General features: G+C 38.4%; 1 protein-coding gene across 1 annotated transcript; it reads left to right on the top strand.

Annotated features, from left to right (window-relative positions):
• Positions 1 to 374: 374 nt before the first annotated feature.
• lrrc58b (leucine rich repeat containing 58b) lies at positions 375 to 8,694 on the top strand. The gene is made up of 4 exons (XM_032568620.1): positions 375 to 1,055; positions 6,062 to 6,190; positions 6,312 to 6,589; positions 7,240 to 8,694. The coding sequence occupies exons 1-4, from the start codon at positions 589 to 591 to the stop codon at positions 7,431 to 7,433; spliced, it is 1,068 nt and encodes a 355-aa protein (XP_032424511.1). The 5' UTR covers positions 375 to 588; the 3' UTR covers positions 7,434 to 8,694.
• The last annotated feature ends 7,833 nt before the right edge of the window (positions 8,695 to 16,527 follow it).

Genomic DNA, 16,527 nt, shown 5'->3' with positions numbered 1-16,527 from the left:
GTGATAATACTACGACTTAATTTGGACTAAATTATCTTATACTCGTTTCTCGTCTGCAGAAACGAATATAAGACGTTTGCATAATGATCCTACAGTCATTATGCAAGAAGAGTTGCATAATGACAGTAGGATTTGCCCCCCAGGCATGACGGGTCATCAAATAGCATGGTTCCACTGTTACAACGCCTAAAAACCTCTTCACCGTTGTAACACACCCTGGCGTGATTTTGCGTGGCTGTGATTGATCAAAACTGAGCAGTAAATCTGGTACATTTATAAAACTTCTCTATTACTTTTACAATCTGACAGCCAAGAATAGTAACCAACCAGCGCTTTAGTGGGCGGGGCTTATGTCAGTTATCAACCAATCGCAAAACGTGGAAGTAAAACCTCAGTGAATGAAAGGCAGTATTGTAGCAGGGTTACTTTGAGAGTAGCTAAATGTTGGCTACAGAAGCTAGTTGTGTTAAACGAGTAGCGCATGTTTAGTCAGGGATGTTTTTTTAAAAGTACAAAACTTTAGGAGCCAACTCCAGTTTTGAGGGAAGAGTTTAGGAAGAAAGCGGTGTAAATAAGTAAATAACCAAAATGGAGAGTCAAGAAGGAGCAGCAGCAGCAGCCGCAACGAGAGACTGTGTGCTTGACTTTTCACGTCTGAGTTTAAATACTTTCAACGTTAACAATGTCAGCGAGGATAGACAGAGGGACACCAGGCAGCTCTTCCTAAACTACAACCGACTATACTCGCTGCCCTCGTCGGTCAGCCTATTCTACAACCTGGAGTTTTTGGACATTAGCAACAACGGGCTGACGACCATCTGTGAGGGCATCACCAGACTCGCCAAGCTTAAAACCCTCTTAGCCAAGAACAACCGCTTGGACGAGTTCTCTCTGCCAAAGGAGTTCGGCTCTCTGCAGCTGGAAGTGTTGAACTTTAGTGGGAACCGCTTCCAGGAGATCCCGCTCCAGTGTACCAAACTGTTGCGCCTGCAGTCGCTTTCTATCGGCGGAAACAGGCTGAAAAGTATTCCTGCAGAGATAGAATATTTAACCAGGTAGGTAACGACGCCGGTTGGTCAACCAAAGGAGACAGCCAGCTGTGACATTTTTGTTTGCTTTACAAGGTACTAGTTTATGTAAGCTTTTTTTTGTAAATTCAATCGATCAGATGGCAGTGTCGGCGTACTGCAGCCTGTATTTGAGCTGTTCATACTCTGGTTTCTTCCCAAAATGCAGAGATTGTGATTAGTTTAAGTCAGATTAACCTGTTTGACCTGCTAGAAATCCTTTTGTTTTATATGCAAAAAGTTCAAATGAACTTCATGTGGTTTTTGGTCAGTCGTGCTTTAAAAGTTGTTAGTCATACATCTGGAATATTTAAATTAATCAGCAAAATTAAAGTATTTGAGTTTTTTATACACACATACCCACATAATGGGGCAAATGTTTGGAAGTAAGATCAGCTTTGTACAAAAAATTATTACGTAGAACACATTTTTACAATTAATGTCAAGTTTTTATATTTCTTAGACAACAGTATGATGATTTTTACTAATATGCACTGAAGTTATGGACTTCTGCAGCTCTTCTCACCCCTAATACTATGCCCTTATTTTCTTTTCTCAGCAGTTCAGGGGTAACATCAATGCAAATGGTGCCTATCAATGAGTATAAAACCTGATCATCCATTCAATCAGAGGTCTCCAACTCTTGTCCTCGAGGTTCTACTTCCCTGCAGGTTTTAGATGGAACCCTGGATCATATGAATTTTGTAATTACCAGGCCTTTGTCAAACTTCATGGTAGATCATTAGGTCTAGGGCTGAGGTTGGAGTCTCCTGCATTAAATGCATCCCAAAACTCTGCCTGTTCTGCTTCTGAGGAAATCATTGTGAACAAAAAGCTAAAGTTCCTTTCAGTTGTTTGGCTGGCATATCAATTTTAACTCATACTTGCTTTACACAAATTGTAAGGAGAATATCAAAGGAGATTCTATTTATTAGCACATATATCTAAATAATGAGTGAAGTAAAGTTCACTTGTTCAGGAAAACATAAGCTTCTGTGTTTAAACGGAGCATGTAAAGCCTCTCTCAGCCCTGTAAAATTGTTTATGTACCATACCCTACACTACAAGGCAACATTTAACACATCTATATAAAAATGCAGCTAATAAGGAGACCTTATTATAATGGTTTTTAATAATTTAGCTCTGAAACCCAATGCTGCTTTGAAACTAGCAAAACGGCAACATATTTGAATGCTTTTCTGAAAAGAAAGGGATTGTATAAGCTTTTTTCTCTAACAATAACATCTGGTGTTTAGCTAAATAAATATAAAGGACTATAACACAAAAGAAGCAGTTTTCGTACTGCACATCATTGTGTTAATACAGCAGCATTGTGCTATCAAAAGATAGTCTTTTTAAAGGAAAACAGTGAAGGTTGTCCTGTCAAGACCAATCGCCAACACTTAAAAAGATGGTAGGCTGATAAATTTGGTTATAAGATAATAGTGGCTTCCTTTTTTTTTTAACTCCTGCAAATGACTCTGCTGGTGGGATGGGTTCTCGCTAAGGGAGAAGAGGTTCCATTCATGCATGGTACAATTGCCTGTGTTGGGGTCGCAGAGTTTAGCCAGCTCCCCAACTCTGTTGATTTACATCAGCCATCAGAAAGAACTCGCTGCTTCACGGTCAAAATATCTTCATCAGAACTTTCCTTAAGTCACATTTTAAAGACGGGCAGACATTTCAGATCTAAACTACTGTGAAAGTCAACAAATTAAAACCAGGATTGGTAATTTACTTATCTATCATATGCTGTGTTTTGGTACACAAAAGTAGTTGAATGTGTCTTGCTGAGGTTTTTTTTTTTACAGTCAGCATAATGTCAAAGTTGCTGTTTGCTGCACATGCTTTGAGTCACCAATTATAAGCTGTCATTTAAAGTGTCGTAAACCCACTTTCCTCACACTGGGCCTGGTTCTTCACGAGTCGGTTTGACCTACTTAATCTGGTGCCATCAACTGATAGCAGTCACACGGTTATCAGTGAATGCAATATTGCATGCTGCAGAGACAGTTTTTGATATGACCTGCACTGGCAGATGCCCAAGGCGGCACTAGAAGATGGAGTGAATGAGCCCCATATTTGAAATAAGTAAATCAATTATATAAAGAAAAACAAAGAAATGGAGACAAAAATAAAATTATGGAATTACAGTTTGAAAGACCTGGAGTAGGTTTTGAACCTCTGCAAATTATATAACCTATGAATCTTAATGTGTTAAGACAGCTGCAGTTGAAAATTGTAATTATCTTTGCCTTCCCTTAGGTGAAGCTTTGACATAGGGTAGTTCGATGATGTTCCAGTTCACAATGACTGGTAACATCTGCTATTTTACTTGCGTCTCCGCAAGTAATATAGCTCATCATGTTTGTTGTGTTTTTAAATAAGTCCTTTTTAGTTTTACGAGAAGTTAAAATGGTGTGGCTCTTGTTCTAGTCATCTTCCTTTTGACTCAGAAAGGTCAGAATGTGTGCAACCTATGGTCCAAAGAGCCACAGGCTGCATAACCCTACTATAAACTGTCCTGGTGCTGAACCTATGCAGGCCTGAGTTCATGTTTTGTGTTCCTCAGTATTGATTCATAAATCAATTTGGTTTCGATGTTGGTTAGTCTAAATTAACCATGTCTGCGTCCTGATGCAGTAATTATAGGTTTTATATTTCACTTGTAAGCCTGATGATTGACTGATACATTCAGTATTAGTGTACTGTGCCAGTAACCTACCTGACAACTCAGATGTAAAACTCATTTAGTACCAGGTGGGAAGGGGGGGAGAACACTAATTAGTAGCAGAAAATGTAAGAAAACAGAAAACCTGCTTAAAGTACTACAGAAGCTTATTTGTAGATCACAATTTCACATAGAAAGAAAAACTGGTGGTCAGAACAACAAGGAATCCCCAAAACATTTGAAGCTTTGCCCTGTGATGGACTGGCGAGCCGTCTAGGGTGCACCCAGCATCTCGCCCAATGACCTCTGGAGATGGGCGCCAGTGACCCTGTGAAGATTAGTGGGTATAGATGATTGATGGATTTTATGCTTGATTTTTGATATCAGTCAGTCATGAGATGGTTTCTATCTTATCCTGTTGATTTGACAAAATGTCAGAGTGACCCAACACCAGAACAAAGATTAAACCTCCAAACTATTTTATCAGACACGTGGAGGATAAAGAGTCAACCTCTTATCTTAGTCATGCCATTGTCTTCAAGATACAATAGGTGTGTTGGTCTGTATAAACATTTTATACAGACCAACATTGTGGTTTTTCAGAGTTAACACAAAGTGCTATTAGCATTAACTGTAAACATTAATCTATTTCAGGAGGATGTGGACCTTTAACTCTAAAATTTTGAGCTTGTATTATTAGAGGGTGAAAGCTAAATAACTATCAACTGTCAGATTTCTCTGACTTAACTTATGCTTAAACACCTCAGCGGAACAAAAATCAGCTACATTTGAGCACTTTTCTTGATGTAGTAGCTCTGTAAAAACATCAGATTTTTGAAAATCCTTTTTGTTTCCAGCTGGCCAGTCTCTAGTTGAGACCAATCTTCTCCAAATCAAAAAAATATGGCCGAGTTTTCCGTTGTATGTTGTATCAGAAGCAAACTTACAAAGAAAACTACAGCAGGCTTCCTTCAGCCTTTGCTATTACTGTAGGTCACGTTTTTGGAAGCAGTTTCAAAATGCTGCAGAGGAGACATTTATGTATGAACTATAACTTTCTTTGTAATTATGTGTGGAAAACAAATGTTGGATATTTTGAAGTATTTGTAGAGCTCTGTATGGATTATTGATGAAACTCCCATCCCTGTGGTAAAAAATTATGCTGTAAAGGTGGTTTTAGCTTCTGAAGATTTTCAAGCAGTCTGTTGTTGTGTCCCAAGTTAAACTGCATCAAATCCAACTGGTGTCGAACTTAATGGGATAATTCATTTATGTGCATTGATTTGGGCAGCAAGCGGACCCTGAATATTTCCTTTCCCATCACAGGAGTGGGGTTTTTCGCTGCTCTGCCACCAGGACAGCATAATGGCCTCCTCACTAGCACATGCTGTGTCATCAGTTTCAGCAGGCAGATGGTCTGGCCGTTTACTTTTGCTGACTAGTCATCCATAGTTCTCACCATGTTTCTCCTAATTACACCACCTTGTATTCTATGTCGCCAATAACTTATCAGATCATGTCATATTTAACACAAACGGACAATTATTACAGCTGTATGCAGACATAGTAGAGCCAGATTTAATTTGTGGTCAGGAGCACAAAGTCAAGATTACTAATGATAACGAAACAACATCCAGAAAGTTAGTTCCTACTAATGCTATAAATGTGTGTACTCCTGGCTGATTTGAGAGCAGTTTGGGAAAGATGGTGGAAAGGTAAAAAAAAAAAAAAAAAAAGATAATTAACCTTATTGCCAATGAAGTCAAAACAGATCTGCTATATTTCTGCTGATATTACCCCACACGTCTTCCTCATAATAATGAATGAGTTGTGATGTTGAAAAAATTTTCTCTTTCTGCGTCTTCCTATCTTTTATCTTTCTAACTTTATTTAGAAAGCCAGCCTGCAAACAGGCTAGCTTTCAGGCAAACAGGTAAAAAGGAGACATCATCCATGAATATCCTTGAAATATAGATTCATGCATCTTTGGCTCCCCCTTGTGGATTGTTAATGCCGGCTAAATTTAACGCCAACTTGACTTTTAATAGTAAACATTTTTTATTCTAAGCTTGTTACCAAAAAAAACTGATGATGGGTATCTTAAAAATAAGCTGACTGATAAAACCCATCTTCCACACTTCTCTTTTTTAAACGATGAAGATAGTTTTGTCTGAGTTTGATTGTTTCGTACTTTTAAAAACTGAATATGATGATCTAAAGAACTGTTGCTCTGAGTTGGACACCATAAACGAGTGTTTTAAGACAAAAAAAATGTTTTCTCCTTTCAGTACTAAGTGCTCTGTTATTCATGTATCGTTTTTAGTTTGGAGATGTTGTATTTGGGAGGAAACCTCATCTCAGACATTCCTCCTGAACTGGCACACCTGCCCTACCTCACCTACCTGGTGCTATGTGACAACCGCATCCAAAGTGTCCCTCCGCAGCTCGCCAGGTATTACCATCTTAACAGCTTCCACCTAATCTATGCTTAAGAAATGCTTTATCTGATATATACACCTGTTCCAGTGGTTAAACTTTGCAAATGAGATTTCATGCCGCCTTTGTTTTTCCAGGCTCCACTCTCTACGATCTTTAAGTCTCCACAACAACCTGCTCACCTACCTGCCTAGAGAGATCCTCAGCCTGGTGCACCTGCAGGAGCTCAGTCTTAGAGGCAATCCCCTTGTGGTGCGCTTTGTCAAAGAGATGATTTATGACCCTCCTTCACTTCTAGAGCTAGCAGGACGTACCATTAAAAGCAGAAATATTCCCTACTTTCCATATGACATGCCTTCCAACCTGGTGCTCTACTTGGACCTTGCCAGCAAGTGCCCCAATCCCAAATGTGCTGGTATGATGATGCTTTTAACATTTTGTATCAGAATCAGAAAAGTATTTGGTTTTCCAAACATTTCCCTCTCCCATTTTCTAAAGAGCAACAACCTAATAATAGTTAAAGAATTTAGTAAATGCTACAAATCTCTATTTTTTTAAATTACCATCTTTAATTTGCCTCATCAGAAATTAATATTCTACTCATCAGTAGTCCTGACTTGGACTCACTGAATGCTCACTAATTTAAAAAAATGTCAAAGACAGTTTTCACAGATTTGGACTCGTATCTTTAAATTGAGGTCGAACTGAACCTGGGATTCTTGACCTGGATCTAAAATGCCAAAGGAAGCATTTAAACTGCTATTTTAAGGACGTTAGCTACAAATATACACATTTTTATGAACAAATCCTGAGAAGGTATTGAAGCCAATTTCAGCATCAGTTTGTTTTACGATTTCTTTTGCTTACAGATGACATGCAACGACAATTCCAACAAATGAAGGTTAATATTTTGTACTCAAATGTCTAGAATATTCTAAAAACTGCAGAAAAAAAAACATCAACTCTAAAAATTAAAGAGAGAACGGGAACCTTGAACTGCAGAGCGATGATGCACTATGTACTCTAGAGCGTCGTATATTTGACTTTGCTGTTGTCTCTCCCCAGGTGTTTACTTTGATTCATGCGTGCGACAGATCAAATTCGTTGACTTCTGTGGAAAGTACCGGCTGCCCCTCATGCACTACCTGTGCTCCCCGGAGTGCACTTCTCCCTGCAGCTCCAACCCTCAGAGCGACGCAGAGTCTGAGGAGGAGAACAGCGTCCCTGCAGACCGCCTCCAAAGGGTCCTGCTGGGTTAATTCCCAGCAGGAGAATACTAAAGGAAACACAGAGCTTGCCTCAAACTTTGCCGCACATACATCCATCAACCCTCTCCACACACACACACACACACACACACAGTAAAGGTTTTACATTCAGCTGCTTATACGCACAGGATATTAGAGAGTCATTTCTGAGACTGGGAAGGTACAAGCTTCAATTTTTGGATTTGGTCTGTTTCATCTCACCAGATTAATATTTGACTAAAAGAAGGGTTTGGGCTCCGGGTCCCAACCTCATGAACCTATTTTTCCTGTGTTTGAACACAGGGGGGCGCTAACATTTCTCTTTGGACTATAAAGACTGAAGGACTGAATTTGTTGCAACACTTCAACTGTTTTAGTAAATATGTCACAATTTGTATTTGAAGAATTGATCTGAATCTTTTCTTGTAGTAGCTGCAGTTGATCTCCATTTCTCTGACCAAATGATCAACGTGTGCGGTCAGGAAGTATTTACCAAGTTCTGGCACTAAAGTATGGAAGATGACCTTTATAAACCTAATGGTGTCCTACCTGTTATTAAGCTCTGTAGCAATTTTTTTTTAGCAATGCGATCTTTTCATACACCATGTTTTGGAAGCACAGAGGCTTAGTTTTATTATATTAACACAGTTGTACAGTAGTGTGCTTGTACAGGCTTACTTACAGGAAGTGGATGTGGGGTGGACCAGGGAAAACTATGTGAGCACGGAAACAATAGCTATTGAAGGGTTTCAGCCTTCACGTGCGTTAAGGGTGGTTGGCTTTCTCTTGTTCGACACATTCAGACACATCTCATTGTTTTCGTTTTATGTCAGATGATGGTCTTCTGTTTACAATTTTTTTCTAAAAGCTTTGTGTTGAGAAATATTTTTATCTCACACGCTTTCTTTTTTTTATTATTCTTTTAATAAAAAACAAAACAGAAGAACTATGTTACAACCGCACCAACATTTTAATAATGTGCCTTATTAATGCTGATTTCTAACAAGTAATCCAAGATATAAAAGCTGTGACTACATATTCACCCTAAAATGTGATGGACCTAATATTAAGAGGTATTATGAACATGAACCAGTGAAAACAAAATTTCATAACAAAATGAGCTTTTATAAAAGCATTTTGTAATGTCAAACTATCACAATTTAAATGTCCTTCAGAATCTATTGACCTATGGAGTGTATGTGGGTTTACTCCTAACATGATGTAAGTGAACAGAAAGGAATAAAACAACTTATTGCCTTATGTTGCTACTGGATTTTGATTCAGTCTGACTGTGACTATATTGATCTGCATCCTGTGAAATGTGGAAAATATGTTAAATTTGCAGTTTCGAGATTATAATTAATCAGAGACTTTCTGTAGATGATTAAGCCAAATTGTTTCTTTTCAAATATCTTATCACATACGTTCTCAAAATTTACCCGCTTTTTATTTTGGACTTCTTTCATTATCTCACATTCATGTACAGCACATTGTGTGTTTTCTTAAAAGAAATTAGGAAAATGTACTTGTAAGATTATGATATGAAAGGTTTCAGGGCTTCAAAACTACCAACCGATTAATGGAACCCAATCTTGGTGTAATGCTTTACAATTGTGATAAAATGTAGTACAAAATTCATTATTAATATTCAGAATCTCGGCGACAGACTGGCGACCTGTCCGGGGTGTATCCCGCTTCTCACCCGGAACGTTAGCTGGAGATAGCTGGGACTAAGGGACAAGGGTGTATAGAAAATGGATGGATGGATATTCAGAATCTTAAAGATCATATTCTAATGTTTAAACAGTTTGGATTTGCAAAAAAAAAAAACTGATTTAATTGCATAAAACATTAAAGATTAACTTTGTTTTGAGCAATTTATAAGATATAGACAAAGTTTTCAACTTGAAGAAAAGGTTAGGGTCATCCTGCCTCCACTCCATTCGACTGGAATAACCAGTCTGAGGAAAGTTGGCTTCATTTCTCACTTTCAGCCTTGAGGAATTTTTTGTATGAAGTCTCCCCTGAATTGAGTTTAGGATCTAGGTTTTGACTAGGCCGGGAACTTTGCATTTCTTAGTTTCCATTATGCCATGTTTTTATTTTGTCACGTTGTGGGGTCCAGTTCTGCATCAGCTTAATTTTATTTACTGATGGTTTCACATTTTTCTTAGAAAACCTCTAATACGCAATAGACATGAGTCCTGCTGCAGCAAATCCCCAAACCACCACACTTCCACCCTTGTGCTTCACAGATAGTCTTAGGTTCCTTATCTTTAATGCAGTATTTGGTTTAAACCAAACGTGTTCTGTTTAATATCCAAAATTTACATTTTGGACTAATCTGTCCTTTCTCCTGCTAAAGAAACACATTCCCACAGCATGATGCTGCTACCAACATGTTTCACATTGGGGATGGCTTGTGAGAAACAATGAAAAGGCGTTCTTATTGTCTTCTTCTACCAGTTGCTTTCTACTTGCCATTTTTTTTAAATGAAGGGACTATCAAAATCTTTAGAATTAGAGATTAAATGTCTTAAGATAACAAGATGAGCCTAGTTTCCTTAATTTAAAACAAGGATATACACTAATCTTCAATAAAGGCCACACAGTTCCTGGCTGCTAATACCTGCCAAACAGTTTAGGTGACTGACTATTTCTTGGCAGTGTTATAGTTATTCTTTCCATTTCAAATGACAGATTTAGAAATACTCTGTAAGATGTACAAAGCTTGGGATGTACAAACCCTCACCCTGCTTTGAACATCTTCACAACTTGATTGCTGACCTACTTTCATTGGTGCTGATGTTTGTCCGCTAATGTTCTTTAGCATTAATATTCCTCGTGTTACTTCTGAAGGACATTGATTGACAGAATGTGAACCAATTTAAGGAGTGTTAATCATCTTAAATGGTGTGTAAATAATCTTTTGACTGTCTTTGACAAGACAGAAAAAACAAACTCCAACAAAGACCCAATAAGACCTTTGACATGATTCACACTTCAGTTGTCTGCCAGGTTTCCACATGTCAGAACTAAGTAGTTTCTGACGGGAAAAATCTCACAGTGTCTGAAAACTTGCTCAAGGTATTCACTTAACCTGAGTAACAACTAGTTTTGCAAGCTTTTTTCACACTAATCTCCAGCCTGCAATACAACATCACCCACCAACAGTAAAAGTCCTGCTGTCAACACAGTTGGATGTTTTAATGAAGCCTCCAAACTCCCCAGATTCTAGTTAGATGTGCAGAAGCGAGCTCATTCTTCTCTGCAGACACACAAACTCTGGGATGTTTGTTTGATTGTGTATTTTGCATGAGTTCCACCACATCTTGGCTGAAGTGATTTCATTTGTAAATGAAGTTCAGTCTGCAGTCTGACCTTTTCATTAACCCAGAACTAATAGACTCAAGAACACGCTTGTTCTACCTCACACAGTCCATTAATCCCTTCAGATTTCCTGCCAAGAACCAGAAACTCATTTGTTTCCTTTTCTTTGAGTGCTTTTCCCCTTATCTGTCCCTATACTCTGCTTTCATTTAATTTTCTTTTTATTTCACAGTTTCTTTTTAGTGTTAGTGGTAAAAATGCATAATGGTTGGAGCATTCTACTTGTTTTCAATTGTCTTTAGTCAAATCACAGCTGGGTTCTTGTGTTCTACTGTGTTTCTTCTTATCCTCAGAAAAATCAGACACCAAAGTAACTTTCCCCACCATGAACATCACTGTGAACCCTTCTCTGTCCACTTGGCTTGGTTTGTATGTAAAACAAAAAGACTCTGCTATAAGTGCAACCTGACATGTGAGTCAAGATGAAATGCTACGGTGTGCAAGTAAAGAAAGTATTTTCACCTTCTGCTGCTGTCACTTAATAAATTAAATAATATATTATCATCCAGCTGGGAACCTGGAACTTGTCAAACGCTGTCAAAAAGTATTTGCCCCCTTCCGGATTTGTTCTGTTTTTGATTTTTTTTTAAACACTTGTGTATGACATATAACTTTAGTAAGTACAAAAGTTATATTTTGTATTAAATTATAAATTTACTTTGATTAATCTATTTTTTTTACTTTATTAATAAGCCACAACCAGAAATGATGATTTCCAAACTTGAATATTCAGGAAATGACTTAAATGGAACCTGTCTGACAATATGAAGTAGGTAAAAAGATCTGAAAGAGTAGCACACCCCGCCTCAATATGAAACAATTCAGGAACAAATGAGGAACAGAGATGATTATATCTCAGTTTGTGGAGAGTTGCAAAGCCATTTCTACAAACCACAGTAAGAGCCAGTTATGCAGAAATGGAGAAAACGTAAAACAGTGGTAAACCTTCCAGGGAGTGGACAGCCTACAAAAATTACGACAAGAGCTCTATGGTAACTCATCCAGGAGGTCACAGAGGATGACCTGTGGCACTGCAGACAGCATGTGCCTCAATATTCATAATTCAACAATATGTGAAAGCCACTGCTGTCAGTCAGTTAATATGTTTAGGAGAGCAGTAATTTTTCAAATAGCAGATTGTTTTGGAAAGGTTTTTCAGTATTAAGTTAAATCATCGTTTGAAAACTGCATTTATTATTAAGTCAAGTTGTATTTATCTGATTTTATTTATTTTGACAAGTAGAAACTAATTAGAAAATCAGCAATCTTCAAAAAAGTGAAGAAGTCTGTCAGGAGGCACATAGATATTTACTGTACCTTTAAATACCAAGAATTTGGAAACTGCTTAATACTCTCTACATGCCTGGTGGGTGTGACCTGTCTTGACCTTGACGGCACCAATACATACAGTATTTCAGGTGATCAGAGAGCTGCAGGGAAATTCTTTGATGTACTGATACTGTAATCCTCTTATCAGCCTAAGTCAGAGGCATACCAGCTCTTATTAGCTCACTTAGTCAGTGTGCGTTGACATGCCTGCCAGACCTCACACATGACTAGCTTCAAATTCAAGCTCACTACATACGACAGCCACACACTGCAGACACCCTGACAACAATCAGGCCTTGTCCTTAAAGTTATTCTGCTAATCCTTCAGGGAGAAACTCTACACCCCAAACTGGGAGGAGGAGGTGGAGAATGGGGTGAAACAGCAACCAGGAAAAAAGACACAGTTTAATATGTCTATTCTTGTCTATATGTGGAGCATTCATGTCGCTGTTTTTGTGTACACCTTCACTTTGCCTGTGAAAGAGCTTTAACAGAGATAGACAATAATGACAGTATTTATAATGTATAAACAATTTATTTATTATTTTTGACACTGATTTATAATAAAGATGGTCTACACTTTGGGAAAAGTAGAGGATTTGGTCATTTTCCCAATACAGTGGTGCTGTTCACTGATGGTGGGGCTTTTACTGGGACTGTGTGCTTTAGTTAGATTATACCAAGATTGAGTTTTCCAAAAGGCTACTGGTAAGCATGGGGGAGGATCTGTGATGCCTGTCGGTCCTCTCTTTCAAGGGGCAACAAGAGGAATACTATAAGCACAGCAAGGCTGGAAATATGGAAGTATATCATGAGTTAACAGTAAGAGTTGTAATACATGTGGCTCAGGTGGTTTTTCTTGTGTGTGCTCTTTTTGGAAGCTGAAGTTAAAAGTTGGTTGTGTGAGAATGTATTTCTTGCAAAAAGTGATTTTAATTTAATTAATGAGGGCTGATGAATTGAGTGTAAGAGGGATAATTTTACATACACAGTCTCTGTTTACAATGTGCAAACTTAGATGTTGATGATGAAGGTGAAATTTATAGCACTGACACCTTGCAGCAAGAAAGTCCAGGGTTCAAATCCCAGTCTGCAGTCTATCTGCATCTGCTATCTCATTAAGCTCTTATAATATGGTAAAATAGCAAATTTATCTCACCATTACTGATTTCATTACATTGTTGTAGCTTCAACCGGATGCATCAACTGTTGACTTTGATAGAGCGATTTAAATTTGAGTAACATTTAACAATAAAATACTACCTGTAGCAATAACCAGAAATATTAACAAATATGCAAAAATACTTAAAGATGCTCAACAAATACAAAGAAAAAAATGGTCAATGTAAATAACATGATGTAGATTGAAGGAGCCGCAGTATCTGTACACACAAGGTAAACAAAAACAGCCTTTAGAGAATTACTGACAGGAAACTATTTAGAAACCATTTCTGGGTAAATCTAGAGGATCTGGTGTTTATGTTCTCTCCTTGGTGCCCCATTTTTATGTTCCTCCGCTTCCAGCTCTAACACTATGCCACACGTTAACATTAAGAAACGAACACGAGCATCGTATTAACTGTAGCATAAAGTCTTGATCAGAGAAAAGAAATGAAAATGTTTAAAGTGAACTAGCTAAAGTAAACTTCTATTCTATTTTGGTTTCGCAAACTATCGCTAATATGGTTTGCCAGACGTCTGCAACTCCAGTTCTTAAGGGCCGGTGATCTGCAACTGTTAGATGTGTCCCTGGTCCAACATAACCCAATCAAATGGCAGAATTATGCAGACTCAGACTCCCTCTAATTACCTGATTATTTGTCTCAGGTGTGCTGAAGAAGAGACAGCTCTAAAAGTTGCAGGACACCAGCCCTTAAGGACTGGAGTTTCAAAGCAATTAATCTGAAAATTTTGGAAAATTGCTTTATCAAGTAACCATCCAAATCTGCTGAGTCAGTCTGCAAATCCAAATTAGCATCACTGAAAACAAAAGCAATTTTCTATAACAATAGTCAATTTTAATCCTTCTAAAACATATTCTTAAATTCAGATTTACATATTATATTTTTGGGGGGTAAGATAATGCAATGTTACATAAGTAAATCAATTACTTGAAGCATATATACTGTATATATATATATATTTAATTTAATGCAACCTGTGAGATTTTACAATGTAAAAGGTTGTAAAAGGCAGGGTGGACAAACCTGGGCATGCCAGAAAAACAACCAACGTTGAACTAAAAGGGTTCAGTGTCTCACGACATGTACAGAACAATGCCCTTATCCACCCACACAAAGTCAAACACCACAGAGAGGTGGGACTCACTGGCACTGTGGTCGGGTGGTAAACTACAACTGCAGATGCTTCCATGCCAGGAAGCAGAGGTGCAGCCCACCAGGAGTGGCCCAACAGGAAACAGCATGCGATGAGCCTCAAAGCTTTGTTGCATATTTTTGTTAGGTTTACCTCCAGCTGACACGTGTGCACAACCCAGTTGTCCAGTGAAACAAGAGGCTGTTACTGCCACCTCTATTTGGTAATTGTAAAGTCTAAATGTTTGATTGATCTCTGGTAACCTCAGTAGAGCTACATGTATCCTGTTCCATCCTCATCGGGCAGCTTCTGTGTTTTGACTTGTGCCGTCTGAGTAGCAGCTCCTTGTCCTTAGTTAAAATATTTAAGACCGCAGTAATCTGAGTAAAACTGCTGTCCGCCTCCTGCTGCTGTCGTCTAACTGAACCTGATCGCAAATGAAACCTGAGAATGATAGCCAAGCTTAGCGTGTAACAGAGCTGCTAGCTGAGATGCAGGGGTAAAATAAATGAAAGCTAAAGGTAGATAGCTACTTAGCTTTTTACCTAAATATAGCTCAGTTAGTTGGTTAGTTAGTTTTAAAAAAAAATCATTTAAAACCTAATTGCAGTAATTTAAGCCAAATGCAGCTAGTTAGCTTAATATTGGGTTGGCCCCTTTTGGTGGAGGTGTATAGTCATGTTTTTACGGACTTTGATTTCTGTACCTGTGTTCTTGCTTAAGTCCCATTTAAGGTTTTGTTTAGTTTTTTTTATAGTCACAGTTACTGAGTCGCTCTTTTGTAGTTGTTCCCCTTTTATTCTGTGTTCTCTTTTCTTCATGTTTGCTGTCGCTCCTGTTTCTGTGCTCCTTTGTCTCCTTTTATACTTTTAGGAGTTCAAACTGTGCTTGTCCAGTTTTCTAGCTTCTTGTCTCTTTCTTCATAGTTTCTTGCACTTAGTGTTATTTGGTTTTCTCAATCACCTGCTGCCACTCTTTTGGTCTCCACCAGTGTCTCGGGAGCCAAATTCAATTCATCCTGCGGATCTGCTCCAGTCACAGCAACCTCCCCCACTTCTACTCCTTCAGCTCCTGCTCAAGTCTCACTGGCAAAGATGGCACGGCCCATGTCTCCAACCCGGAGTCCAAGGGTCTGATCGGTGATACCTGCACACGCGTTTTCAGTTGGAGACACCTCTGATGTATTCAGAGACTGGATTTGCAACATCTCCACTGTTGTCTGTGGTCTGATCAGTGATGCCTCAAACATGTTTTTTTGTTGTTTTATTTTTTGCCTGATTGGTGTAGCGAAATAACTTTATCCTGCAGCAGGTTAAGTCCCTATCTTTTGCTAATTTGTAACTCCCCAGTAAAGCATTGACAATTAATGACAACTCTGGCCTCTTTTAATGGGTCATCTAACCTATCAAAACGTTTGTTTTTGAAGATGGTCGATCAGAAACATTTAAGTCATTGTTGATAAAAGAACAGCGATGAAAAACGTCATAATGTGTGACCTTTTGGTTGTAGTCTTACTGACAAATCTGGACGGAGATGGAGCTTGGCAGTGAGGATTTGCCAAAGATTTTGCAGTCAGCTAATTTGTCCCCAAGATTAAATGCTCTTAATTTAATTCTCCTCTACACAGTGCAGCTGATGTGAGATTTTACAGACACTTCCATCAACTCTATATGGAAGACATGCGTGATTTTGAAAAGCAGGTTTATCAACTTGCTTCATGCCTCCGGATATGTGCTATAGGTTCATTTTGAAACGTTATACTCAATGTTAAATAACACAACTGTTATGGTGTTGGGAGAAAAAGAAAAACATCTGAATGCTTGTCTAAACTGAAAAAAGAACATCCCACTGGTAAACACTGCAGGAAGACATTAGAAGTCAGTGAAAGTTGACTGATGAGTGTTTGAGTGAAAATCCACATATTGTCCTCTTTTGTGGATCATAATCCGGGCATATCTTCCGTTTCCTCTCTTCACAGCTGTCAGCGGTGGCACTCCCTCATCAGGAATGACAGTGTGTGTGTGTGAAGGCTCCCACAGTAAATCTCTGTGACGTCTTAATAACAACTTGA

The sequence above is a fragment of the Xiphophorus hellerii genome, chromosome 7, assembly GCF_003331165.1.
Source record: "Xiphophorus hellerii strain 12219 chromosome 7, Xiphophorus_hellerii-4.1, whole genome shotgun sequence".
NCBI lineage: Eukaryota > Metazoa > Chordata > Actinopteri > Cyprinodontiformes > Poeciliidae > Xiphophorus > Xiphophorus hellerii.
Note: the sequence above shows the minus strand (reverse complement) of the source record. Positions and strands in the feature narration are given on the sequence as shown.

Coding starts and splice junctions, on each gene's coding strand:
- lrrc58b (XM_032568620.1), top strand. CDS start 589: ATGGAGAGTCAAGAAGGAGCAGCAGCAGCAGCCGCAACGAGAGACTGT. Junction 6,191..6,311: donor GTCCCTCCGCAGCTCGCCAG/GTATTACCATCT, acceptor TTGTTTTTCCAG/GCTCCACTCTCTACGATCTT. Junction 6,590..7,239: donor CCCCAATCCCAAATGTGCTG/GTATGATGATGC, acceptor GTCTCTCCCCAG/GTGTTTACTTTGATTCATGC.